Source organism: Rhinoraja longicauda, chromosome 6 (assembly GCF_053455715.1).
Source record: "Rhinoraja longicauda isolate Sanriku21f chromosome 6, sRhiLon1.1, whole genome shotgun sequence".
Taxonomy (NCBI): domain Eukaryota; kingdom Metazoa; phylum Chordata; class Chondrichthyes; order Rajiformes; family Arhynchobatidae; genus Rhinoraja; species Rhinoraja longicauda.
This window is the reverse complement of record NC_135958.1, coordinates 1,432,150-1,459,923: the sequence shown is the minus strand read 5'-3', so window position 1 is coordinate 1,459,923 and position 27,774 is coordinate 1,432,150. Positions and strand designations below refer to the sequence as shown.

At 42.0% G+C, this 27,774-nt stretch overlaps 2 protein-coding genes across 2 annotated transcripts in view; one reads left to right on the top strand and one right to left on the bottom strand.

The window, feature by feature from the left end:
* pskh1 (protein serine kinase H1) overlaps positions 1–11,093 on the top strand; it is a 34,329-nt gene extending 23,236 nt beyond the window's left edge. Inside the window, exon 3 of the mRNA XM_078400323.1 lies at positions 621–11,093. Coding sequence (XP_078256449.1) covers positions 621–938 — 318 coding nt within the window. The 3' untranslated portion in view covers positions 939–11,093. The remainder of the gene's footprint in view (positions 1–620) is intronic.
* Positions 11,094–18,030: 6,937 nt separating this feature from the next.
* LOC144594167 (chymotrypsin B-like) lies at positions 18,031–26,185 on the bottom strand. The gene is made up of 7 exons (XM_078400328.1): positions 26,128–26,185; positions 25,692–25,795; positions 24,643–24,722; positions 23,155–23,233; positions 20,382–20,562; positions 19,385–19,518; positions 18,031–18,192 (listed from the first exon to the last, which is right to left on the bottom strand). The coding sequence occupies exons 1-7, from the start codon at positions 26,183–26,185 to the stop codon at positions 18,031–18,033; spliced, it is 798 nt and encodes a 265-aa protein (XP_078256454.1).
* Positions 26,186–27,774: the final 1,589 nt, after the last annotated feature.

Sequence of the window (27,774 nt, the reverse complement as noted above, 5' to 3'; positions counted from 1 at the left end):
GCTACGGGAGTCACGATCGTCCCGTCAACGGAAGGTTAGTGGCCCCCGACTGCTGGAGGACAAAGAAGGGAGAGATTGAACTTTTTTTTGCCTTCCATCATAGTGAGGAGGAGCCACTGTGGTGGATGTTCATGTTAAAATGTATTTTGTGTATCCTGTTGCTTTTTATTGTTTTGACTGTATGGCAAATGACATTCCTCGTATGTTGCAAAACATACTTGGTTAATAAAGTATGATTGTGATCCTAATCCAAAATGTTGACTGATTGTTTAAAAAGAAACCATCTTGCGCACCCATGACTGAAGGTATGGCTAACTCTCAAACTTGTCAAAGGTAGTGAATGCTTCTGAATGTCCTTGAAATGCTGCATTTCCTAGAAGGTTCTGTACCATGCGGAAAAGCAGAAGCCTGGGGTCGCCTCTCCTTTCACTTCATCTTGTTTCTTTGTTAGCCCCCTTACCCCTTTATTTTGTTTTCATCTTCCTTGGTTTGTTTTCATTTTATAAAAATGCTATTGCTGCTTACGTTTTTTGTTGGATTTGGGAATATGGTTGGCAATCTCAATACTTATTGTGCATTTACAAATATTTGGTGTTTATTCATTTTGTTTCTTTTCTTAGCCATGGCCCAGTGTTTCGAACCTAGCCAAGGATTTTATTGATCGACTTCTCACTGTGGATCCCAATGATAGGCTGATTGTGGGCCAAGCCTTGAAACATCCTTGGATAGTAAGCATGGCAGCCTCCTCGTCTATGAAAAATCTGCATCGCTCCATCTCTCAGAACCTATTGAAGAGAGCTTCATCTCGATGCCAAAGCACCAAGTCCGCCCAGTCCACAAGGTCTAGCAGATCCACGAAATCCAACAAGTCGCGGAAAGTACGAGAGCGGGAACTGCGAGAGCTAAATTTACGGTACCAGCAGCAGTGTGAGGGATGAAAAGAGACTTGGAGCTTTTTCACATAATGTTGCCTTTCACTGTGCACTTTCTATTCATATAACCTTCAGCAGCACATTGACTATTTTGGATTCAGTGACTTGTTAACTTGGAGAGATTGGACAAACCACTTTTGCAATTTAACAAGATCTGTCAGATCTCTTTTCCAAAATTCACTGTTAATTCATGAGAAATGGTTATATGCTGAGTGTTGTTCAAATGTGGTGAATAATAATTGAGCCAATAAGACTGTTTTCCAACTAGATTAGCATGTATGTAATTAAATGTACTGGCCATTTTACAGGGTAAAATTAGATTGCAAATCTCAAATTTGTCTGAAGTGCTGGAAATACAGTATCAAACCTCTTTATTGTTATATTTCACAACTTCCAATTAAGTCAATTTTTAATATCCCCTTTGTAATTAAAATGATATGTACAATATTTTTCAATATTGTAATCTGGTAAAATTGTTTCATTTACAATAGAAAGCCTTTTATGCCTTAAATGAATTGAAATGTAGTAAAGTGAACATTATGATTCAGCAAATGGAAACCTAGTTTCTTGCTGGAATGCTTGAACTAGGTGCGCAAGAAACAGACACAAAGGTAGCACTCACAAGTGCTTTCCCCCAGTATCAACTCTCATACTACTGAACATCTTTCTTTGCAATAAATACTGAAAATACCACTTCCCTTCCGTTTTGTAGGGCTCAGCATTGTTCCAATGCAGTCTCGGATTTTGCCATCACAAGCTAGGGCCTAGTGTCCATCGCTGATCTCAAGTAAAGGTCTAGTGACATCTGATATGAATTCATTTTTCAGAATTGGTTAATGTTCAGAGTATTCTGGCACCTTGCAATAGTGATGTTCATCTGGCAGACTGAGCAGGCAATCTCAAAGGCAGTGAATATGAGTTTTTTTAAATTCAGGTTTTATCTTTTACAGAGCACAAAGATTTTTGCATGTATTTGAGATCAAGGTAGAAGTTGAAATAACAAGATTTAAAAGATAAAATGACCATTGTTTTGAACCAGTATGGAATTTTGAAATGTATATTTGAGGAAATGTTAACACAGCAATTTTGAGGCCAGGGTTGTGGTTCAGCACAACGTGGTTTAAAATTCACTTCTTCCTCGAGGAAGCAATGTGTGACATTTTTAGTTTTTTTTCATGAAAAATACTTATTATTACTCAGTTCATGGATTGTACTGGAGAAGGGATTCAATAATAGTAATGCCTGGGTTTCCATATTTAAATCTGCTTATTATTTCATCCTGTAAGTTTTTAAATATCTTCCTCTCTTTGGTAAGTGCTAACAGCCTCCTTGTTATTTCTCTGTAAATTCCGGAAAGTATTCAATGAGTCATTATTATGCAGAATTCAAAAATCACAGCTGCTGCACACATTAAATTTATGTGCATTTCAGTTAATCTAGATGTGGACAGCTGTTTAAATTATGGATTTAGTTAGTAATCTGGAATTTGTGCGCTGAAAACAGCAGGATTAGAAGTGAAATGATTCTATCTCCGAATGAGCCCAGTCTAGTTAATAGAATACATGTTGTGGGGAAGATGGCTGAGAATGGAAGAGAAAAGTGGTGCTGTGTTAATGAACAGAAACCACATCTGAACTTTATGGTGATATGTTCTTGTGGCAAATATATGTAAACAATAATTACAGTAGGACCAAACTCTTTATTTTTTTCTTTATTTTCAATGTTGACTTTAATACTGAAATTAATTTCTTCCTCTGGACCTTCACACAGTTTTCAGTTTGGGTGAATGGGTAAACACATGTTGTCAATCTGCAATTGCCATGAATCAACTCGTGGTTTGTGAACACAGTCGGCCCAATGTGGTGCTGGCTCGAGGGGCTGAATGGCTTACTCCTGCGCCTATTGTCTAATGTATTTTTTCAATCTGGCGTAACTGAAATAAAATAGTTCTTGCCTCTCCAATGGCAGTAATACCAACATTGTGATAGGGTTATAGATGTAGTCGAGTGTGTGAACAAAATGGAGATGCAAGGAACAGCAGATGCTGGTTTACAAAAAAGACACAAAGTGCTGGAGTAACCATGCAGATCAGGCAGTTTCTCTGGAGAATGTGGCTGAAGTTTTGGGTTGGAGCTCTTGTCCTTAGACTAACTGAGGTGCGGGAGGAGGGGAAGAAGGGTCCTGACCCGAAACGTCACCTATCCATGTTCCCCAGAGATGCTGCCTGACCGGCTGAGTTACTCCAGCACTTTGTCTTTTTTTTAATGTGAGAAAATGGTTGATTTAAAGATCATTTGTTCTGTATCATGGTATATTAGTTTGCACTGTGCAAATTTTTGCTGAGGTGCTGGTCTCTGCTATAGTACAGTCGTGTAAACCTGTAGTTAATAATCTTGTGTAGGGAGAAACTGCAGATGCTGGTTCAAAACGAAGATAGACAAAAAAGCTGGAGTAACTCAGTGGGTCAGGCAACATCTCTTGAGAAAAGAATAGGTGACGTTTTGGGTCACGACCATTAATTCCAATTGCTAATCGCCTTTTTTTGCTGAGCTTGCTCACCACATTGACTCTTGGTTCTCAAGCCAGAGTAAAAGTGTGTTTGTGCTTAATTTACTTAGCTCTTTATCACGCCTCTTTTGACCTACAGACCCCCTTGGTATGGGGAGAAGGCAGGAACGGGGTACTGATTGAGAATGATCAGCCATGATCACATTGAATGGTGGTGCTGGCTTGAAGGGCTGAATGACCTACTCCTGCACCTATTGTCTATTGGCTCCTTTTGATTTCTTTCCCTCTGACTCTGGAACATTATGGACAAGTCTCATTCATTCATCTCCATCAGCAGCTTTGTGAAATAAAACAAAAATGCTGGAAGATCTGGCAACATCTGTGGAAAGATAAAGGTCTTCGACTTGAAACTTTGTTTCTATTTGTGTAGATGCTGCCTGACTGACTACATTTCTAGGATTTCCAGATTAATTTTGACTTTACTTTACACCGTGGAAAAAGGCCCTTCGGCCCACTGAGTCCGCAACGACCAGTGCACTAACACTATCCTACACACTAGAAACAATTTCTAATTTTACCAAAGCCACTTACTTACTTACTGCCCATTATGCCCCCTGGCATGTAGGGCAACAACGAAGGTCCTCCATTCCTGTCTGTTCTGGGCTAGTTTCTGGACACTACCCCAGGTCAATTCCATAGTTCTACAGTTTGACGCCATGTGGTTTTGGGTCTCCCTCTTTTCCTTTTCCCTGCTGGTGTCCAGTGCAGGGCTATTCTTGGGATGCTGTCTGCTTTTCTTCTCAGTATATGGCCAATCCAGTTCCAGCGCTTTCTCATGATGATGGTATCTATACTCTCTTGCTGACATTGAGCAAGGAGATGTTGGTTGGATATGGTGTTTGGCCAAAATATTCTAAGGATTCTTCTCAGGTTGTTAGTATGGAAGTGACAGCTGGTTGACATCACTCGCTGTCATTCTCCAGCATTCCGAGCCGTATAAGAGGGTGGAGAGGACACAGCTACCGTATATCTTCAGCTTGGTCTTGGTGCTGTATTGCTGGGACCTCCATACATTGATTAGCATTCTGAAAACATTCCTAGCCTTGTTTAGCCAGTTCTTAATGTCATTTTGTGCTCCGCCATCGTATCTGACTTTACTACCAAGATAAATAAACTCCTCAGTTATGGGAAGGTCGTTTTCATTCACTTGGATTGGTAAGGGGTTTTGGATGTTTAGTGTCATTAATTCAGATTTTTTTCTGGTTTGTCTTCAAGCCAATTTGTTGTGCAAAGTCACTAAGATGGGATGTTTTTTCCTGCATGTGTTTGTGAGTGTGGGAGACCAGAGTTATGTCATCAGCAAAATCAAGATCTTCCAATGTTGAGAAGAGGGTCCATCGTACGCCTCTTGCTTGATCTTCGGTTGCCTGACGCATCACCCAGTCAATAGCAATATTGAAGAGTAGCGCTGACACCACACACCCTTGTCGAACTCCGGTCTTCACTTCGAATGTGTGGTTACTAATCCCTACTCTGCAAGAGAGGTTGGTGTTGAAGCTCTTAATTACTTCGACTATTTGCTGTGGGATCACATACATTCGTAATATGCCGCAGAGACTGTCCCGGTGGATGCTGTCAAATGCTTTCTCGAAATCAACAAAGTTGATGTATATCTGTCTCTGCCACTCTATGCACTGTTCTATAATGTTTCACAGGGCAAATATCTGGTCAATGCATCCCCTCCCACCACAAAATCTTGCCTGCTCTTTCCTGAACTGTTTGTCTACTGCTTCTGAGGTACGTTGTATTATAATCTTTGCCAGAATCTTGCTTGGAATTGATAGAAGAGTGATCCCTCTCCAATTGTTACACTCTCTTAGGTTGCCTTTCTTTGGTATCCTAATGATGACTCCTTCTGACCAGTCGTCAGGTATCTCCTTTCTTTCCCAAATAGCTGTGAAAAGTGGTACAAATACTTCGGCTGCAAGTTCTGGGTCCGCCTTAAACAGTTCTGCATTGACGTTATCTTGGCATGGGGCTTTTCCACTTTTAAGGGACTTAATGGCTGTACAATTTCCTCCTTAGTTGGTGATTCAGTGCTAATATCTAGGTTTAACCTACAAACCCGTATGTCTTTGGAGTGTGGGAGGAAACGAGCACCCGGAGAAAACCCACATGGTTAAAGGGAGAACGCACAAACTTCATACAGACGGCACCTGTGGTCGGGATGGAACCCGGGTATCTGGTACTGTAAGGCAGTAGCTCCACTGCTGTGCCACTGTGACACCTTGGATATCCAATGTCTACAATTTCTCTGATTTTCATTGGCAGCAATATCTTCGATTGACTATTTTCATATACAGTACTCGAATCCCTCTAAACCTGTAGGGTCAGCCTCTATCACTGATTCTAATGATTACACAGTGTGTTATTGTGGAATGCAATGGTTAAAAATAAATTGTATCTTCTAGGTGGATATTGGATACATAGTTGATGGAAATGTTTGTGGATTTTTGAGGAAAGAGCAGGAGTGTGGGAGTATTGGATAGCTTACAAAGTGTTGGGACTTGTTTGTTTCGGCGAATGGTCCAGTATAAGTTTCCAATAATTAACTCTTCTTTCCAACCCACCATTTTAACCACATTTTTTGTTGGTATCTATTCTTGTCTGAGCACACTGAAATGCTGTGAGTAATTGTTCTCATGTTAGAGCCACAATACAAATGCATGTTGTTGAAAATAACTAATGATAAAGGCTTGCTTTTCTTCATTAAAACCCTCCAGCTTGCATTTTTTCCTCCTAAATGGCACTGGTAGCTGATGCTGTTTGAATACCTTGAATCCCTTTGAAGTACATTTGCCACATGGAGTCCTTTGTTTTGATATTTTTCTGGTTAAGCAAATTGTGTGCTCATATTTTTGGTTGTATCTCTTTATTTATGTTTGTTAGTGTCTTTTGGCATTTAATGAATCTGCTATAATGATTTTCTAAAGCAAGACTTTAAAAAAGGGAAATTTATTGATTTTATTCGAAGACGTGTTTCTCCAGTCAAGAAAGTTGTGGCAAGGTAGATGGTTGTTTAATCACTGAAAATAAGGGAGAGCAGTTATTATATCCGAATAATCTGCCACCATTAACAGCTACATGATTGTTATTGTCTACTGAAACTAGCAGCTTCTGACTATTTTCACAAATATAATAATACTCATTCTTGTAAACTACCATGTGTTCTTGACAATTTAAATAAATCAGTAGTAACATGGCAGAAAAAGATACATTTGCATTGCAGATCTTAGAGATTAATGGACCCGTGTGGATATCATGTATCATCTTTTAACATTTATTGACTTGCTTTCTCTTACCATGGAAAACCAGTTTTCAGTAGAGACCAAAAATTCTGTGAAATTATTGTTTAGTTCGCAATCTTGTTAATTAACATTGTTTGCCTACTTGAATAATTGTTGGGATTAGCGGAAGTTTGATAAGATCTCATATTTAAAACCTAGCTCCTTGCGAGAGAGCACAAGGCTTAAAATTAATTATCTTGATGCCTGCTTTGTTTTCCAAACTGAATTCACTGCAAAAAATCCAGTTTTATAATGTCATGATTTCATATTTCTTAATTGCCAGTTACCAAAGATGTTAGGCAGCACAATAAACGGTATGGATTTGTATATGAATAAGTAGTTTATGGTGTGCAATTAGGAACATGCAGGTCTGATTATGACTGGGTCATTTTACAGTCGGTTTCTCAGTTCAGTTTAAAGACTAGTAAATCACAAAAACAAAAATGCTGCTTAAGATAATTGAAATAAAGTTGGCTAATGGCAGAAGACACAATCGCATGCATGTGGAGTCAGGTTATACAAAGGCAATACTAAATTGAATGGCTGTGAACACATTTTATATTAATTGTACTATGCTGTCTAAACTGTGCTAATTAAGGTGAAAATTTAAATGTGACCAGTTTCTTGTCACTTTTTCAGATGAACTTTGGTATTTCATTGCTTCTATTGATGTATATTGAGATCTAAATTTTAGCCAATGAGGAAATAATGCAACTTGTGACTTTTGGGAATAAAAGAGATAAAGAAATAAAAAGAAATAAGAGATGTGGTCAGCAAAGTTTAATAGGCAAGATACAATCTTGTGCCGTCCAATGCATGTTCAGTGCATTAATTTTGGAACATTTATTTCTGGGAATGCATTTTGTCTGCCATGTGTTATGAAATTTATTGGGAGATGTATAATTCTTCCTGCTAGAATTTTATTTTTACACAAAGAAAAGCTGCCGTGTTTCCCAGGCAGTCCTAGATTACATTTTTGTTAATGACCTTTTCACAAAGCTCTAAGCAAATTGTACCTAACATTTTGAGTGGAGATGTACATTAACTCCTGGCTCCATGATATACTTGAATTTATAACAAAGCCCTCAGACTGGAATTATTTGAATTTGACTTCTGAATTTCTATGTTCACATTACAAGAAAATATTAATTTCATGTACGAAAAAAGAAAATACATGAACTCTGTCCAATTAACCACAGGTAATATGACAGTGACTTAAGAGGCAATAGTTCAAGTTATCACTTATTAAACTTCATGGTCGTATTCCAAAAGATTATGGGTTTATTAAGCTGTTGAATAAATAACTTGAAATTGCTACTTTTTTCTTTATTGAAATCTTGTAGCTCTAGATCTGAAATGTTTAGAATATCAATGATTTAGTATATTGTCTCTGCTATATAAAATATCCATAAGATTCTATGCCCTTTAGGCCATTTTAAAAAAAAGTTTGATTTTCTTGAAATTAAAGAGAATTCAAAGCTGCAGAATTTCCATGAATGTTTTTTAAAGATCATCCAGTATATATATTATATGCTCGTGATTAAATTAATATCTCATATTAATTGCAAATTATTTTAAGCTTTTGATTTACTGATACGTTTGTATAGAATCATGTTTCTCATCATTTGGCTTGTCGATCTTTAATCTTACAAACCTGCTAACTAACCTAAACTGGAATTGTGGTTTAAAATAACTGAAAAACTGTGTGAAATTTTAACATTATACAAAATTATTAATTTAAGTGATAATCCAGAACAAGTAGCTACATGTTTAGAATGAAAATGCAAATCAAACTGCACAGAACCAGTATTTGTCAAATTGATTCATAACTGGACCTATTCAAAATTTATTTTTCATTATTATGTTATATCAATATTGTATCTTGTGCAATTGAGGTAAGAGATTCCGTACCAATACATTCATTCTATGTGTGTATGTTTTATTTTACTTTTAAACATTTTTCATGCTCAGAATAGTAATATAGTTAACGCTTCAAGGCTTATTTAGCTTTAAGTATTAGTGCACTGTAAGGAGAATTTCATGAACCAATGCAATGTCGCCTGAACCTGCAATATCAGTATTCCCTATGTGGCAAGGCTGAGAATGCATTCTTGAGACATCCATATTTGGAAGAATTTCATTATTGTATGGGTTGTGAAATGGGATGAAAATATCCCGTGCCTCGACCCCTGGTGATGCTTTGCATGCAGCAATGTGGCTTACTTGAACAATTTAAAAAATGAATGTGAAATGAAAGTTTGGACTTTCACCAAATCTGGTTAATTCTGTGTAAATTTCAATTATCTTTGCAGATGAATAATTCAGAGAATTTATTGCTATCGATTCTCCGAATATGAAAGAACACTAGAGAAGGGGCATCCAAACCTTTGGCCTTTAGCAAATTCTGGTTTGGTTTATTTAAAAGGAGACATTTATACTCAACTTAAGGACCACAGTTGTTTGTACATGCAGTAGAAAATGCCTACATGTGATCTCACGTCACAACATAGCACCAGACGGTATTTGTGTGAGGGGGCCAAGGAAGAGTGAAACAGCTATCATATACACAAAATGCTGGAGTAACTCAGCGGGTCAGGCAACATCTCTGGAGAGAAGGAATAGGTGACATTTCAGGTTGAGACCCAAAACGTCTCCTATTCCTTTTCGCCAGAGATGCTGACTGACCTGCTGAGTTACTTCTGGGTTTTATAGACAATAGGTGCAGGTGTAGGCCATTCGGCCCTTCGAGCCAGCACCACCATTCAATGTGATCATGGCTGATCATTCACAATCAGTACCCCGTTCCTGCCTTCTCCTCATACCCCCTGACTCCGCTATCTTCAAGAGCTCTATCTAGCTCTCTCTTGAAAGCATCAATCATTTATGTCTATCTTCGGTGAAAACCAGCATCTGCAGTTCTTTCCTACACACGAAACAGCTATCATGTTGGGGTGTTGCAGAGAGGATCAGTGGGGGTGGGGGGGCCAAGTATATTGGCAGCATTGCAAGGGACATTGCGAGAGAATTTGTGAGGGAAAAAATCAGGAGGAGATAACCAAGGGACTGGTTACGTGGTTATGTTTGTAACTGAAATGGTGGTTAGAAATGTGAATTCATGTAGATGATGGAGCATAGGCAGAACCCTTATTGGTGGTGGGGGGGGGTTGCAGTGGAGATGTTTTGGGTGAGGTGAGTGTGTAGATGGGCACTTGATTGTGAGGGAGATGCTTGAACACAATTGGGAGTTATGATGGTCAGGTGGATAACCTGTGAGTTGGGAAAGCTAAGGAAGTTGACAGCTAGACAAGGAAAAATGAATATGTAATTCTAGCAAGTTAAATGCAACACCAACATGGTGGAACATTGATGCTTCAGATTCTAGCAAAGGCTCAGGAGACTTGTGTTCTCTTGGACCTGCTGTGAGTGTTAGAACTTTCTGCAATTGGCATCAGAAATGCAATGTATGCATTTGCATGATAACAGCACGTGCAATAGTTGTAGATTGGTCTTCCTTTCTGACCCAAAAGTGACAGAAGCTCAAGGCTTGGACATTCTGCACTGGAGCATTGTATTTGCACTAGTTAATCGGAATCATTATTAAAATGAAATCTTTGCGCTGTTTGTATTCTGTAATGTTCCAGAACTTAAAATGTTACTTAAATAAGCTTGTGAAAAATAAGGCAAGTACTGTAGACAGATGTTTCTCTTTGCGCAGACGCAGTGAGGGTGTGAGGTCAGTAGTTTAAAAGTTCTGCAAGACCTGCTCAGTGCTGTACTAACACAGGGCAGTGTAACAGGTTAATCTACACCAATGAATGACGCAGAAACACTCTTGAAGTGTCAATTATTTTTGCAGTGTTGTTGCATAAGTCTTACTGCCGCTTGAGGAACTTTACTTTGGGTGGAATACTCTGTACAAAATGTTACTTTAGAGTGGCCCATCTTTTTAAATTACTGTTTATATATAAAAAGGGGCTACTCAGCCTCTCATTGGAACCAAACGTTAAGACGTAGCAATGTAGTACACTCTGGGCCATCTGCCCTACATTTTGCCAAATCCAATCTCGTGCTGGTTCTCAATGTTCTTAAATTTGATATTTTTAAACCACTGTTCAGTTTAATTCCTTTTTGTGGTTTCTCCGTTATTTTTTATATATAAAATATCAGTTTATATTTTCATTTGTAGATCATTGCTGAGCATTAATAATGTAACTCAAAGTTAAAGATTTTGAAGAAATTATTTATTTTATGTATTCAGTCAATTTCTGTGTACTGGTAAATGCCTCCATTGTATTACAATAGTTTTCATCCACTCTATCCTTTTATCCACGGATTTACTGTGTAATAAAATTTGTATCTCCTCTTATTTGTCCATTAAAAGATAATACTACTCATCCTCGTTCTTATCTTGTTCTTGATTGTCCGTTCTTTAATCTTCATATTTAATTAATTTGCTATGTCTCAGCATGACTGTCTGGAAACATTAAAACATTCATTCAGCTTCTAGAGCAAGAGTTAGACAAACATGCTGAGTTCTTGGTATTAGTCACCAACACTATGATTTTAACCATTTCTATTACACATGTTCTATTTGCAGCAATTCTGCGTTTATTTGTTTACTGCAGTTTTGGCTGTTGTCCAGGGAAATGAAAAATTATCTTATTCATCTTTTCCATTTACAAAGATGTGCCAATAGGTTCTAGAAAAGATTTCTGTTTTTTTAATTAAAACAAGAAAATACTAGAAATATTCAGCATTTTAGCTTCAGTGGAAAGAGAAGAAAACAGTCAATGTTTTAAGTCAATGACCTTGAAGGTTGAGACGAAAGTTTCTCTGGTTTTTATACATTGCTGGCAACACCCACTGGCCATCACTTATTGACTTCAAAAGTAACAGTGAACTGCCTTAAATTGCTGTAATCTTCTGGTAAAGGCTCTCCCGCGGTGATGTTGGGCTGAGTTCCAGGATTTAGATCCAGCGATTAAAGGATGAACAAAATATTTCCCAGTCTGGATGGTGCATAACTCAGATGAGCACCTGCAAGTGGTGTTATTCCCAGGCATCTACTGTTGTGAACGTGGAGGTCACAGGTTTGAGAACTGAATTTGCAGTTTGCATATATATCAGCTGTTCAAAGCTGGTGCTGGAGAGAGTGATTTGGGGTGCCAATGAAGTGGGCTGCTTTGTCCTGGATGGTATGAAGCGTCCTGAGAAATGCTTTTGTGTACATTCGGGGGTGAGATCCTCCATTGTGCTCATGATCTGCGCTTTGGTATTGGAATAGCCTTGGGGTATTGAGAAACACAGCCCCCGAATCTGCTCTTGTAGCCAAGGCTACTTGTGTAACTGCTCCAGTTCAGTTTCTGATCAATGATAATTCCACCCCCTCAGGATATTGATGATGGAAAAATGGGCAATGGTAATATGATTGTAAAATGGGTGGTTAGACTCTTGTTGGCGATGCTCATTGCCAGGTCATGTATCTGTTCATGACTAAATGGTGGCTTGGTCTTGCTGCCTGCAGGTAGATGGTTTCATTTGCTGGGGAATTACGATCACACCGGATCAGTCTGAAGAAGGGTCTCGACCCGAAACGTCACCCATTCCTTCTCTCCTGAGACGCTGCCTAACCTGCTGAGTTACTCCAGCATTTTGTGAATAAATACCTTCGATTTGTACCAACATCTGCAGTTATTTTCTTATAACATCGGATCACTGGGTCTGTCAGACAGATGCTGTACTAGATGCACTTCTCCATTAAAATAATGGCCAAGAGATCCTGAGGGTATTTGTTCCGAGATTATGTCATCATATCATAATCGTTGTAGCAGATCAAAGTTGCGTGTAACATACCTTTTTCATTTTACTGATCCTCTGTTACGTTCTATCTCAATAAAATTCAACTTTTATTTGGAATATATATAATGAAGAGACAAATATATATGATGAAGAGTGGATGCCACAGGGAGAGAGTTGGGATCTTTGATAGGCTAAGTGATTTTTGTTATCCTTGTGCTAAATTATTGAATTATACAAATAAAAAAAATATAGGAGCTAACTTCTATACACTAAGCTTAATTTAAGAGGTTGAGCTGATATTTTTCAATGGGCGGCACGATGGCGCAGCGGTAGAGTTGCTGCCTTGCAGCGCTAGAGACCCGGGTTCGATCCCGACTACGGGTGCTGTCTGTACGGGGTTTGTGCGTTCTCCCCGTGACCGTGTGGGTTTTCTCCGAGATCTTCGGTTTCCTCGCACACTCCAAATACATACAGGTTTGTAGGTTAATTGGCTTGGAATAAGCGTAAATTGTCCCTAGTGCATGTAGGATAGTGTTATTGTGTGGGGATTGCTGGTCAGTGCGGACTCGGTGGGCCAAAGGGCCTGTTTCCGCGCTGCCACGCGGTGGAGCCCAGTCATATCCTATTCCTCTCGAAATTCACCACGGTCTGAGGTGAAGACATTAGCGCGAGCATTGAACTCGCAATATAACATTAGATCAGTGCAGTGCACTGACACATGTTTGGTCTGTACACTCCAGTGCGTGCTCCTAATGCTTGCACCCATTGCAAGTCGCCCTACAACTCTGTAGACATTTTGCAGCTTTAAACTCCATCACAGGCGTAATGCGTAATGTGGATATAATCTTCTAGTGCACTGAAAGCTATATTTAGCTAGCATAATTTAATTTCCGTTAACATGACTCTTGACAGTGTAAGTTGTCCTGTGGTATATGACCCAGTTAAAAAATATATTACATTAGATCATTGGAAAGAAAGTCTGCATTTGGAAACTTCATTCAATGTATCAGCAACACACACAGAATGAAACGGCTGTTAAATAAAACACTGGAAATGTTTGTGAGTGAAGAGGCTTTAGCATTTGTATTTATGATGAAATAAAAGTTAAATGTTGTCTCGCAAAGGCAGCTTTGTTGAGTGCCAGACTCCAGGCTTGAACGGTCAGTGTGACATGCGTGTGGCCCCAGTGATGGCTGGAGGAATTTGCACTCGTTGACGTGCAGTCGGGGCAATACAGAGCTCCTCCCTGCCATGCATGCTTCTACTCTCCCCTTACCCAGAAAACGTAGCGGATTCCCATTGAGGAAACCCATCAACTCACTTCTGCAGTTGACAAAGAGAAATCACAATTGGCAATCTGGTCTTTATGCCTGACCTTAAATAAAAGCATAGTTTTCAGTTTTATGAGTGTAGAGATCTTTCAAATGTGGAGTCAATGCTAAGATAGGTGATGCTTTGGGTCAGGGTGTGGAGAAGGGTCCCGACCTGAAACGTTACCTTTCCACATTCTCCAGAGATGGTGCCTGACTGGTTTGAAGAAGGGTCACCACCTGAAATGTCATGCGTTCATGTTCTTCAGAGATGCTACCTGACTCACTGAGTGACTCCAGAACCTTGTGCCCTGATTCCAATGAATAAGTTCACAGAATGTACATTTAGATGGGAAATGGTTGAGTTCTTACTCCCTGCCCATAGATTAAGAGGCATTTCAGGAAAACGTACTGAGATAACTTGACGGAATTTGTACAAATACCTCAGGATGCTGATCCCTTATCATGTACAGTATCTCTACACTGTAAATGGATCAATTGTAATCGTGTATTGTCTTTCTGCTGACTGGTTAGCATGCGAAAAAAAGCTTTTCACTGCACCTCAGTACAAGTGACAATAAACTAAACTAAACTGAAATGATCCGCCTGCATTTATATGATGCCTTTTGCGACTCTGATGTACTTCAATGTCTCATTACCAGGAGCGTTCTCATGAATTGTCAGTGTTGCAAAATAAGAAAGCTATACTGAGAATGTGTGCCTTACACTGATCACTATCCCCTGGTGACTAAGAATGTTAACTCCCCTTCCCATACTGACCTTTCTGACCTGGGCCTCCTCCACTGTCAGAGTGAGGCCACATGCAGACTGAAGCAACACCACCTTGTATTTCGCTTCGGCAGCTTAACACTGCAGTATTATTTTTGATTTCCCTAATTTCAAGTAACCCTTGCGTTCCTTCTCTCTCCCACCCGAGTGGTCCTGCTGGTTCCACTGTTTGTGTTCCTTAGTTATCACCTCCTCCACAGCCAGCAAAGGACCATTGTGGGCTCCTTGGCCATCGGTACCGGCTCTGATTTGTTCTGTACCTTTTCATCCCTCTCGTTTCCCTTTCCCCTGACTCTCAGTCTGAAGAAGGGTCTCAACCCAAAACGTCACCTATTATTCTTCTTCAGAGACGCTGCCTGATCCGCTGAGTTACTCCAGCATTTGGTGCCTCCCGGAAGTGTAAGTATTTGCAGCTGGCTGCTGACTCTGCAGTTATGGAATTTCTGTTTCATGATCTCATTATTTTTCCATGAATAAGTAACTGGAATATTGTTTTCTGCCTCAATGCAAAATGCATATTTACAATTCTTTTGTAATGGACACAAGAGGATCAGAGGATACAAGTCTGTTGTGTAATTTCCCATCGTACAGTAACTGGTAAATCTTTCATCATTATTAACACAGCTCTAACTATGTACTTGTTCCTGGCGTGGTGATTATTTGAATGAACATGACCTGACGAGGGTGTGGAGATTTCCCTGCGAATGCCCTACAGTAGCTACAGTCTACACGTTTATGACAGCTAATACCTTAACTTTCTTAAAGGGTCTAAATAATTTACAATCATGCTTCATGTGTGGGTTGCTCCTGGTATAATAATGAATGTTTTTTAAATCAACCATTAGTTTGGTGTTGCTACTGTAGATCAAAACAGCTTTCACTTATTTAACACTTGCAGTTTGTAAATATTAAATATATATTCTTCAGTCTGAAGAAGGGTCTCGACCCGAAACGTCACCCATTCCTTCTCTCTTGAGATGCTGCCTGACCTGCTGAGTTACTCCAGCATTTTGTGATTAAATATATAAATATTCCTTTATTCGTCCCACACCGGGGAAATTTACAGTGTTACAGCAGCAAAGTGGACAGCAAGAGAGCAAGAGATCATTCATTATGTTGAGGTTTGGGATCGAGATATACAGCATATTTTATTCCATTAAACCAGAATTGGCTTCTGTAAATTATCCCTGGTGTAGGTTATGTGGGCTCTGGGCTAAGAGCCTATTTCCACACTATCTGTAAACTAAGTTATCAAACCTCTCCGCATTCCATTCCAGACAATATTCCCGGTGAATCTCTTCCACTCCAAAGCCATCAACTTGTTTGTTGTGTAGGAAGGAACTGCAGATGCTGGCTTACACTGAAGATAGACATAAAATGCTGGAGTAACTGGGGTGGGTCAGGCAGCATCTCTGATGAAAAGGAATTGGTGACTTTTCTGATCGAGGCCCTTCTTCAGACTCTGTGTGCTGGCGTGTGGTGTTCTGTTGTAGTGTGCAGTACTGTGTACAGTACTCCATCTGACTAATGTTGTGTAAACTTGTGCAGTAACCCCCATGCTCTTGTGTTCTATGCTCCAGTTAATGAAGGACAAAAGTAGGTGTGGACTGTGACTTTTTATCAATGTTTTATCAGATTATAGCATAGACTGCAACAATAAACAAACGTGCCGCTGCAGTTGATGAATGGTGTTGCCAGTTTCCATTATTAATCACACTGAGCAAGGCTACATGTTATTACTTGTCATAAAACTTGTTTAACTATAAACAAAATGAATTGAGCACAGGATTATGCTTATCTCATAACATAGAACAGTACAGCACGGAACAGGCCCTTCATCCCACATTGTCTGTTCCAAACTCAATGCCAAGTTGAACTGACCACCTCTGCCCGCACCTGATCCATACCCCTCCCTGTGCTGATGTTCAAGCCACTTTAATGCCGCTATGGTTTCTGCCTCCATCTGCAGCCGATTCCAGCCACCCACCACTCTCTGTGTAAATCCGCACATCTCTTTTAACATGTATAATCCAACCTCTCCCTATAGCCAAAGTAACTCAGTGAGTCAGACGGCATCTCTAGAGAAAGGGAATAGGTGACGTTTCGGGTCTCGAAATGTCACCTATTCCTTTTCTCCAGAGATGTTGTCCGACCCGCTGAGTTACTTCGGCTTTTTGTGTCTATCTTTGGTTTAAACCAGCATTTGCAGTTCCTTCCTACAATCTCCCTATAGCTGAAACACTGCACTCAAGGCAGCATTCTGGTAAACCTCTTCTGCCCATCCTCTTCAGTCTCTGCATCCTTCCTGGAATGGGGTGAACAGAACTGCACGCAATACTACACATGCAGCCTGATCAAAGTCTCATCAAGCTGCAACATAACGCTGCCTATTCTACTCAATGCCTCGATCGATGAAGGCAAGCATACCATGTGCCTTCTTTACCACTCTGTCTACTTATCATATCATATCATATCATATATATACAGCCGGAAACAGGCCTTTTCGGCCCTCCAAGTCCGTGCCGCCCAGTGATCCCCGTACATTAACACTATCCTACACCCACTAGGGACAATTTTTACATTTACATTTACCCAGCCAATTAACCTACATACCTGTACGTCTTTGGAATGTGGGAGGAAACCGAAGATCTCGGAGAAAACCCACGCAGGTCACGGGGAGAACGTACAAACTCCTTACAGTGCAGCACCCGTAGTCAGGATCGAACCTGAGTCTCCGGCGCTGCATTCGCTGTAAAGCAGCAACTCTACCGCTGCGCTACCGTGTTGCCACTTGCAGGGAGCTATGCAGCTATGGATTGGACTCCTCCAATGGTTCCCTCTGTACATCAATGATGTTAAAGGTCTTGCCATTAGCTCCTTACTTTCCCCTTACATTGAACTTTTCAAAGTGCAACACCTCACACGTGCTCAGAAAAATCTCCCTGCAATTATCTCCATCCATTTCTGCAGCTGATCTATAATCCCTCTGTACAATTCACCTCTGCCCCATTGCAGCCATGGACTATGTCTATGGAAATGGTACCCCACAATGCTGAGAACTATATTCTGCACTCTATGTTCCCCTTTGCTCCGACTATTGTACTTGAATTGTGCCTGACTGTAGCATTATGTCATTTGATTGTACAGCATGCGAAACACAGCTTTTCACTGTACCTCGGTGACACTAACACAGCTGCACCATTCCTGCTTCACATCAGTAAATTTTCTGTTGAAAGTTATTCTTAATAATCATTACCTGAGAAGAACACAAAGACAAAGCCAGGCAAACCAGGAGTTGCAGAACAGTGATTTTTATTTAGAGTTTACAACAGCATAAATTCCTTGTTAGTTTCTGGCAAGTACCTGATCAATCCAACTGCGGAGTTCAGACACACGGGCGTAAACTCCGGGAATGTTTGTGGAGCATCTGCTACTACCCCAGGACACGGTTCCTGTCAGATACCAGGATGCCCCATCCTGGCAGACAAGAGGCCCACCTGAGTCACCCTGAAACAAAAAGAATCCGATTCAGTGGCTGTGCTGGATGACGTTTAATTGGTTGATTAAACCAATCAAGGAAACAGATCCTTTGTCGACCATCGATCACTAGTTTCGTTTATTATTGTCATGTGTACTGAGGTAAAGTGAAAAGCTTTTCCTTCCGTGCTATCCAGTCAAAGAAAAGTCTATGCATCAGTACAATCGGGTCCACAGTGCATAGAGAAAGGATAAGGGGCACAACATTCAGTACAGAGATAGAACACTAATGTCTGATAAAGTCCCAATAAAAATAATTCAAAGGTCTTCACTGAGGTAGATGGGAGGGCAGGACCGAACTCTAGCTGATGAGAGGACCATTCAGTTGGGAAGAAACTGTTCCTGAATCTTATTCCATTTTCTCATGCATTCCCTATACATTTGGTGAGGCCACATTTAGAGTATTGTATTCAGTTTTGATCACCCAAAGATGTTGGAAAGATGTTTAGCTGGAAAGGGTGCAGGGAAGATTTATGAGCATGTTGCCAGGACTCGCGGCCCCGAGCTTTTGGGAGAGGTTGAGCAGGCTAGGGCTTTATTCCTTAGATTGCAGGAGGATGAGGGGTGATTTTATGGAGGTGTGTAGAAGATCATGAGAGGAATACATAAGGTAAATGCACAGAGTCTTTTACCCAAAGTAAGGGAATCAAAAACCAGAGGGCAGGCTTAAAGCGAAGAGGAAAAGATTTAATAGGAACCTGAGGGGCAACTTATTTTACCTAAAGTGTAGTGGGTATATGGAACAAGCTGCCAGAGGAGATAGTTGAGGCAGGTACTATCACACTTAAAAAAACATTTAGACAGGTCCATGGATAGGTTAGTGTTAGAGAGATATGGGCAAAACATAGGCAGGTGGGACGAGTGTAGATGGGGCATATTGGTCGGAGTGGGCAAGTTGGGCTGATGGGCCTGTTTCCACACTCTATGACTCTATGACACTACGAGCAATTTACAGAGGTCAATTAACCTACGAACCCACGAGTCTTTGGAATGTGGGAGGAAACCCACGTGGTGACAGGCAGAACGAGCAAACTCCACCCAGACAGCACCTGAGGTCAGGATGTAACCCGGGTCTCTGAGACCGTGAGGCAGCAACTCTACAAGCTGGGCCACTGTGCCGTCCAAGTTGAAGAATGTTTTCCCGGTGGGAGTGTCGACCTACCATGCAGGAAGATGCCCCCGAGGAACCTGCACAAATCATCACTTCTGAGATCTTGTCCCCCCAGAAGCTTTGACACTCCGCGTTGCTCAGGAGAGGGAGTGAGGCCTGTTGCAGGATGCAGGGTGTTTGAAAAGCTGGAGTGGTGAAAGGAGAAAAACATGTTCTGTTAGTTTTTCCGACCCTGTCAAATATTATTTGGCTACATTAAAAAAATGTATTCTTGGGAAAGTATGGGGCCTTCGCTGCAATTTGAATGCAAACCTAATTGATCTTATTTTAGGAAAGAAAACGGCAGATGCTGGTTTAAATCGAAGGTAGACACAAAATGCTGGAGTAACTCAGCGGGACTGGCAGCATCTCTGGAGAGAAGGAATGGGTCTCGACCCGAAATGTCACCAATCCATGTTCTCCAGCGATGCTGCCTGACCCGCTGAGTTACTCCAGCATTTTGTGTCTACCTTTGATCTTATTTTAGTTTGTTTAGAGGTACAGCATGGAAACAGACCCTTCAGCCCACTGAGTCCATGCTGACCATCAATCACCTATTCACACTGATCTGAACAGTCTGACCAAAGACGTCATCCATCCTTTTTTTGCAGAAATGCTGCCTGACCCGCTGAGTTACTCCAGCGCTCTGTGTCTACCCGTTCACACTAGTTCTATGTTATCCAACTTTTACATTCACACCTTACACACCAGCAGCAATTTTTCAGAGGCCAATTAATGTACAAACCCGTACGTCTTTGGGACATGGGAGGAAGCTCCATACAGACAGGACCTGAGGTCCAGATCCAAGCTGGGTCTCAGGCGCTGTGGGGCAGTGGCTCTACCTGTTGCTCCACTTGCCATCCACGTCGAAGGCAGTTAAACTTCATGCATCTCAGGCACATTGACACGTATGTCACGTAAGCAAGGACTCTGCTCATTCTCTGAGTGGAGATGGAGTCCCATCAGTCCACATTACTATCGCTGTCTCTAAAGCAGGTGGGTACCGTACCGTTGTGACGTGTTAGTCCCCATCCTGTGGTCACGCACATCTTGCCAGGACTGAAGGTCGTTTTTGCTGAAGCCAGACAGACAGGGCTGACCTGGGCGCTGAATGTAACAGGTGAGGACAGCTTGACCAGCATGATGTCGTTATTGATGGTTCTCGGATTCCACATGGGGTGAGTAATAGCCTGTGAGACACAAGGTCATGATCAGTTCTTCCTTCAGACTGTTCCAATATTACCTGACTGGTCCACGTTACCTGATTGTTCCAACGTTACCCGATCCACTCTTGCTATTCTGCTTCTTGCCACTGTTTGTAATTTAAGAAGTGCTTCGTATTCAGGGGCCTCCTGCATTATGAACTTTGACCTTCCCTTGTTGACGCCCTGTATCGTGACTCATGCCCGTTCTCCTACTAATGCTCGATTTTCCTGGCTTTGACCTTTCCCTGATGATATCCCGTCGTACGTGGCCATTTGTTGCACATGACTCTTAGACTTTACCAGATGATCCTCTGTAGTTTGAGCCTTCTTTTCCCGATGTCTCGATTTGTAAGGGTATCAAAGGTTACGGGGAGAAGGCAGGAGAATGGGGTTGAGAGAGAAAGATAGATCAGCTATAATGGAATGAGGAAGTAGACTCATTGGCCTAATTCTGCTCCTGTGTCCTGCGTAACATTGATTGATTGAAAGATACAGCATGGAAACAGACCCTTTGGCTCTCCAAGTTCACAGCAACCATCGATCACCCATACACAGTAGTTCTATGTATTCCACATTCACTCCTTTCACACTCAGGGCAGTTTATAGACCAACAGCCTTTCCCCAATGATGTTGAATGTCACGGCCTTTGACTTTATCTCACGATGTTGTGGGTGGCGGTTAAGGCCAGTCCCATATTCAGGGATCATTTTCCTTCCCCTTGTGAAGCCCGCACACTTTGACTGTTCTCTGATTGTTTCCTGCATTGTAGGCCTCAGCCCTCCATTGCCGACCTTGTCTATAATGAAGGTACATTTGAGATGCAGAATAAAAGGGTGCGATGCATTTGGGTTGAGACGGGAAGTCGGGTTTGGAAGGGCCGATCACACTGCGGTTTGGCTGACGTTGCGTGGAGAAGGGCCTAACAACTGCAGTATGGATGCCAGTGTGTTCTGGACTTCTGGTCAAAGCCTCAGAATTAAACAACGTACTTTTAGGTAGGAGGCAGTGGAGGCCAATTCTCTGAATGCATTCAAGAGAGAGCTAGATAGAGCTCTTAAGGATAGCGGAGTTAGGGGGTATGGGGAGAAGGCAGGAACGGGGTACTGATTGAGAATGATCAGCCATGATCACATTGAATGGTGGTGCTGGCTCGAAGGGCCGAATGGCCTCCTCCTGCACCTATTGTCCATTGTCTATTGAGATGTAGAGGAATTTCTTTCGTCAGAGGATGGTGAATCTGTGAAGGGTGAAGGGTGTGGAGGCCAAGTCAGTGGATATTTTTAAGGCAGAGATAGATAGATTCTTGATTAGTACGGGTGTCAGAGGTTATGGGGAGAAGGCAGGAGAATGGGGTTAGGAGGAAGAGATGGATCAGTCATGATTGAATTGGAGTAGACTTGATGGGCCGAATTGTCTAATTCTGCTCCTAACACTGATGACCTTATGACCTAAAGACTTCTGTGCCCGCAGCCTGCCTGAGGTCCTGCCCTGGAGCCAGGTGCACCCGACAACAGCTTTACCCCAGCCATGGCTGGCCAGTTCAGGCCAGTCCCACTGACTTTCATTAAAACAGTAAGTGCCCGTTTGTTTTGCTCGGCCTAATTTTAATTAGAAAGTGGAAAGTGGCATCAGATGATTTTTTGAAAACTTATTTTCTGTTTCTAAGTGTGGTTTCCTCCGGTGCTCCAGATTCCTCCCATGTCCCAAAGACATGTGGGTTTGCAGATTAATTGATCTCTGTAAATTCCCCCCTGGTGTGTAGGGAGTGGATGAGAAAGTGAGATAACATAGAACTAGTGTGAACAGGTCACTCGTGTGAACAGGTCACTCGTGTGAACAGGTCACTCGTGTGAACAGGTCACTCGTGTGAACAGGTCACTCGTGTGAACAGGTCACTAATGTGAACCAGTGTGATCGATGGTAAATGTGGACTCAGGGCCAATGGACCTGGCTCCTTGGTGTAACTTTCAATCAATCAAACAATCAAGCAATCAGTCAGTCTGATTGGCAGAGACTGGTTCTGGCTGCCTCAGTCTGGGCTAGGGTTGCCAACTGACCCGTACTAGCCGGGACAGCCCGCATTTTGGGCTAAATTTGTTTGCCCGTACGGGACCGCCCTTGTCCCATATTAGGCCCGTGGGCCGCTGTAGGCCCCGACACTGTAGGCCCGGACAGTGTAGGCTAACGGAGCTCGTTAACGTTAATGGAGTTCGGGGAGCGGGGTCGAGTGTGTTCCCCTAACGGAGGTTGCGTAGCAACCCGGGAGTTGGAAAGTTGGCATCTTTAGTTTGCGGATCGAATGCAGGCACAGGATGCAACAGGGCGACTGGGCCCAGGTCTGTAGGCCGGAGCAGAAGCCGACTTCAATGTAAAGAGATGATCCAACACCAGTGCAAGGGGGACACTTCAATGTAAAGAGATGATCCAACACCAGTGCAGGGGGGACAAGACAGAAACAAGACAACCGTGCCAGGAGCATTTTTCTTCACTCATCAGTTCTGTAGTAGTCTATTGGTGATCCAGTTCCTAAATCCGTCTCGTAAAACCTTGAATAAAGATCAGAGGACTCTTTCTTACCTTAGCGACTGGGATAAACTGAGCTTTGGCATCCGGGGAGCATTTGTTGTAATCTCCAATGACGGCAATATGTTGGGAGCTGCAGGAGGGAAATCACGGTCATCCATCGAGCATAGAACAATACAGCACATGAAATGGCCCTTCGGCCCACAATGTCCATGCCAAACATGATGCCAAGTTAAAATAATCCCCTCTGTCTGCACGTGATCCATGCCCCTCCATTCCCTGCATGTCCATGTGCCTGTTTACAAGCCTCTCAATGCCACAATTGTACTACCTCCACCATTCCCCCTGGCACCACGTTTCAGACACCCACCACACTGTGTAAAACATTGCCCTGCTTATCTCCTTTAAACATTTCCCCTCTCATCCTAAAGCTGTGCTCCTTAGTCTTTGATATTTCTCCCTGGAACAACAATTCTGACTTTCTACCCTGTCTAGGCCTCTCTCAGTTATGCACTGATCAGCCAAAACATTATGACCACTGACGGGAGGAATGTGTCACACACACAGTGCTGCGTATGGGGCTGCTCACGGAGGACCAACAGCATATTAGGCAGGTGGTCATAATGTTTTGGCTCATCAGGTCATAATGTTCTGGCTGATCGGTGTATATACTTCTATTAGGTTTGCCCTCAGTCTCCGACACTCCAGAGTAACCAATCGAAGTTTGTCTAGCTTCTAGACTATAGACTTTGGAGATGTAGCTTGGAAAGTATCCCTTCGGACCACCGAGCCCACGCTGACCAGTGACAACCCCGAACTCTAACACTATACTACACACTAAGGACAATTTTTATAATTTTACCAAAGCCAATTAACCTACAAACCTACATGTCTTTGGAGTGTGGGAGGAAACCGGAGCACCCGGAGAAAACCCACGCAGTCACAAGGAGAACGTACAAACTCCGTACAGACAGCACCCGTAGTCAGGATTGAACCTGGGTCCTTGGCACTGTGAGGCAGCAACTCTACCGCTGCGCCACCTGTGCCTCCCTACTTATAGCTATACCCAAAAAACATAGAAAATAGGTGCAGGAGTGGGCCATTTGGCCCTTCAAGCCAGCACCGCCATTCAGTATGATCATGGCTGATCATCCACAATCAGTACCCCGTTCCGGCTTTTTCCCCTTATCCCTTGATTCCTTTAGCCCTAAGAGCTAAATCTAACTCTCTCTTGAAAACACCCAGTGAATGGGCCTCCACTGCCCTTTGTGGCAGAGAATTCCACAGATTCACAACTCTCTAGGTGAAAGAGTTTTTTTCTCATCTCAGTCCTAAATGGCCTCCCCCTCATTCTTAAACTGTGACCCCTGGTTCTGGATTCTTAAACTGTGACCCCTGGTTCTGGAAAGCGAGCCTGCCTTTTGGTAAACCTCTGCACGCATCCCAAAGCCTTCACATCCTTCCCGTCATGGGGCACTATAAGTATGGTGACCACTTGTGCTGTGAGGATGTGCTTTTAAGATGTCCACTCAGTTGCCTTACCTCACAGTGCAGTGGGCTGCGGTGATGACCCAGTTTTCATTGATCAGGGAGCCACCACAGAAATGAAAGCCATTTTTTTGCTAGTAATTCAAGAGAAACTATTATTAAGTCCAGAAAACACAACGTTCAAATCGCTGTTATTGAAATCACAACAGAATGTGTTGGCAGTACCCAGCAGGTCATTCAGCATTGTGTAAAAATAAACAGTCAAGTCAAAATCAAGTATATTGTCAAAGGCACAGGTACAGACAGGTACAGGTAGATTGAAAATCTTGCTTGGAGCAGCAACAGGGACAACACACAAAACCCCCATAAATTACGTTAAAAACTCAGTCAAAACATAAATTACACATAAATGACACGTACGATCACCTTTCAGATCAAACCGCTTGCTCAGACGATGAAGGAGAGGAAACAAGTTAATTTTAAGTTGAAGAGAGGGTGGGAAAGGGTGGATAGGACAAAGGGAATGTCTCTGACTGACTGTGGCCAGAGTTTGGTTTAGAGATGCAGTGTGGAAACAGGCCCTTCAGCCCACCGAGTATACATTGACAAGCGGCCACCCGCACCTGGTTCCACCCAACACACTCGGGACAATTTACAGAAGCTAATTAACCTACCAACCCGCATATCTGTGGAGTGTGGGAGGAAACCAGAGTACCCGGAGAAAACCCACGTGGTCACGGGGAGAACGTACAAACTCCGTACAGGCAGCAGCCGTCGTCAGGATCGAACCCGGGTCTCTGGCGCTGTGAGGCAATAACTCTACCGCTGTGCCGCCCCCGTGTCATGGGAATAAGTTTTGAATAAAATCATCTGGTCAATAGTTTATGGGACAGCAGTAGGTTTTACGTGACAAGGAAAGATAATAGAGGGCTGCAGAGTGGCGCAGCTGTAGAAACCCAACGCGGTCACGGAGAAAACATACACACTGTGTACAGACAGCACCCATAGATAGTGTCGAACCCGAGTCTCCGGTGCTGTGAGGCAGCAACTCTACCACTGTGCTACTGTGCTTGGAGTTACACAGAGACTTTGCTTCAACCTACCTGCATGGAGACCTGCCAGGGCCATGATCCAGGAACGGCAGCCTCACCATTCACAATCCTCGCATAGCCTGAGATGACGGGACTGATGGCCGGGACACCACAACCTGGGATGGAGGGCAACCGACAATGAGGAGTTAGTATCACACACACTCAGCCCAACGACAAAGAAATATATCACACAGACTCAGCCCAACAACGAAGAGATATATCACACACACTCAGCCCAACAACGAAGAGATATATCACACACACTCAGCCCAACAACGAAGAGATATATCAAACACACTCAGCCCAACAATGAAGATATCACACACACTCAGCACAACATTGAAGATATCACACACACTCAGCCCATGAATGAAGAGATATATCACACACACTCAGTCCACATTAAAACAGACAAAGCTTAAAGGGTTTTATGCCTGTCATCACTTACTCTGAACAGAAGCGGTGCCAATGAAGGCAAGACAAGAGAGAACCCAAAGGAAAGCCATGGCTATTGCTGTTGTTTAACAGTTGTACTGGAGCCTTTATATAGTCGACATGTCTCACAGGTAAAAGTATGACATTTCAAACTATCTACATGTGGCAGGATTTCTTTTCAAAGTAAACTCATTAATTACAATGTGTAAAAACAGATCAGTATAAATATCTTTAGATAAAATAACTGTGGGTACTTTCATGCTGTTTCAGATATGGAATATAAATGATTGATTGTAAGTCAAAGGTATTTGAAAGATAATGGATATCCAAATGTGTTTGTAATCTCACGGCCTTGACAAGTTTCCATCAAACTGGCCAATAAATAAATTCATCGGAAGAACTTGTTTACTTCAAATGACCATTTTGAAAAAGAATTGAGAAAATTCAAAATTTTCAATTTAGGAAAACCTTAATTGTTAAGCGAAGGAGTAAAAAAAATATTGTTTTCAGATTGTATATCGTCAAGAAAAAAGCAGAGGAAAGACCGAAGGGATATTTTTCTCATGAAAAGCTTTAAAGAGTTTGACTCAGATTGTTGATAGAAGTTAGACTTTATATTTATAAAATGTCTTTCATTTTTCTGGGGGGTTTCATTCAGATCTGAAAAAATGCTAAAGACACAAGAAACAATAATGCCATGTGACCCGTCGAGTCTAATCAACCATTCAATAAATTCACAACCAATTTTATGCTGAGTAAGAAAAATAAATGTCAAACACTGACCACCCACCTGTGGGTCAAATCACTATTTTGACTGTATTTTTAATTGTGATTAAAGAGATACATTTTCAGTTGGAATATAGAAGATGGAATGCAGCATAGGAACAGGCCACTTGGCACCTAACATCTGTGCCGAATATAATGTTAAGAACAACTTCTCTACCCCTGTACATAATCCATATCTCTCTGTTCCTCACGTATCCATGTGCCTAACAAACAGTCTCCTAAATGGCACTATTGTATCTGGCTCCTCTGTCACCATTGGCATCGTGTTCCAGGTGCCCACCATCCTCAGTGTAAAATAACTTGCTCCTCCATCACCATTGGCATTCTGTGCCAGGCGCCCACCACCCTCGGTGTAAAGTAAATCGCCCCGAACATCTCCTTTAAAGGTTTGTTCTTTTCACCTTAAAGACATGTCTTCTAGTATTTGATATTTTCATCCTGGGAAAAGGGGTTCTGACTGTCTACCTGATCAATGGCTCTCATCATTTTAATCACTTTTATCAGGTCTCCCCACAGCTTCTACCCTTCCAGGGAAAACAATCCAAATCTATCCACCCTCTTCATTTCTCTTAATCCTGGCATCTTTCTAGTAAACCTCCTCTGCAATTTTTCCAAAACCTCCACATACTTCCTGTAATGGGGGGGACCAGAACTACACACACTACTCCAAATGTGGTCTAACCAAAGTCTTATAAGGCTGTATCATGACTTCCTGACTATGATATTCAATGCCCCGACCAACGAAGGCAAGCATACCACATGCCGTCTTTACCACTCTACTTGCGTTATCACTTTCAGGGAGTTGTGGACCTCGAGCCCAAGGTCCCTCCCAAAAACAATGTTATTGAGGCCTTGCCATTAATTGTGTATTTTC

Coding starts and splice junctions, on each gene's coding strand:
- LOC144594167 (XM_078400328.1), bottom strand. CDS start 26,185: ATGGCTTTCCTTTGGGTTCTCTCTTGTCTTGCCTTCATTGGCACCGCT. Junction 24,723..25,691: donor CCTGGCAGGTCTCCATGCAG/GTAGGTTGAAGC, acceptor TTGAATTACTAG/CAAAAAAATGGCTTTCATTT. Junction 18,193..19,384: donor CGGGGGCATCTTCCTGCATG/GTAGGTCGACAC, acceptor TTTTTGTTTCAG/GGTGACTCAGGTGGGCCTCT.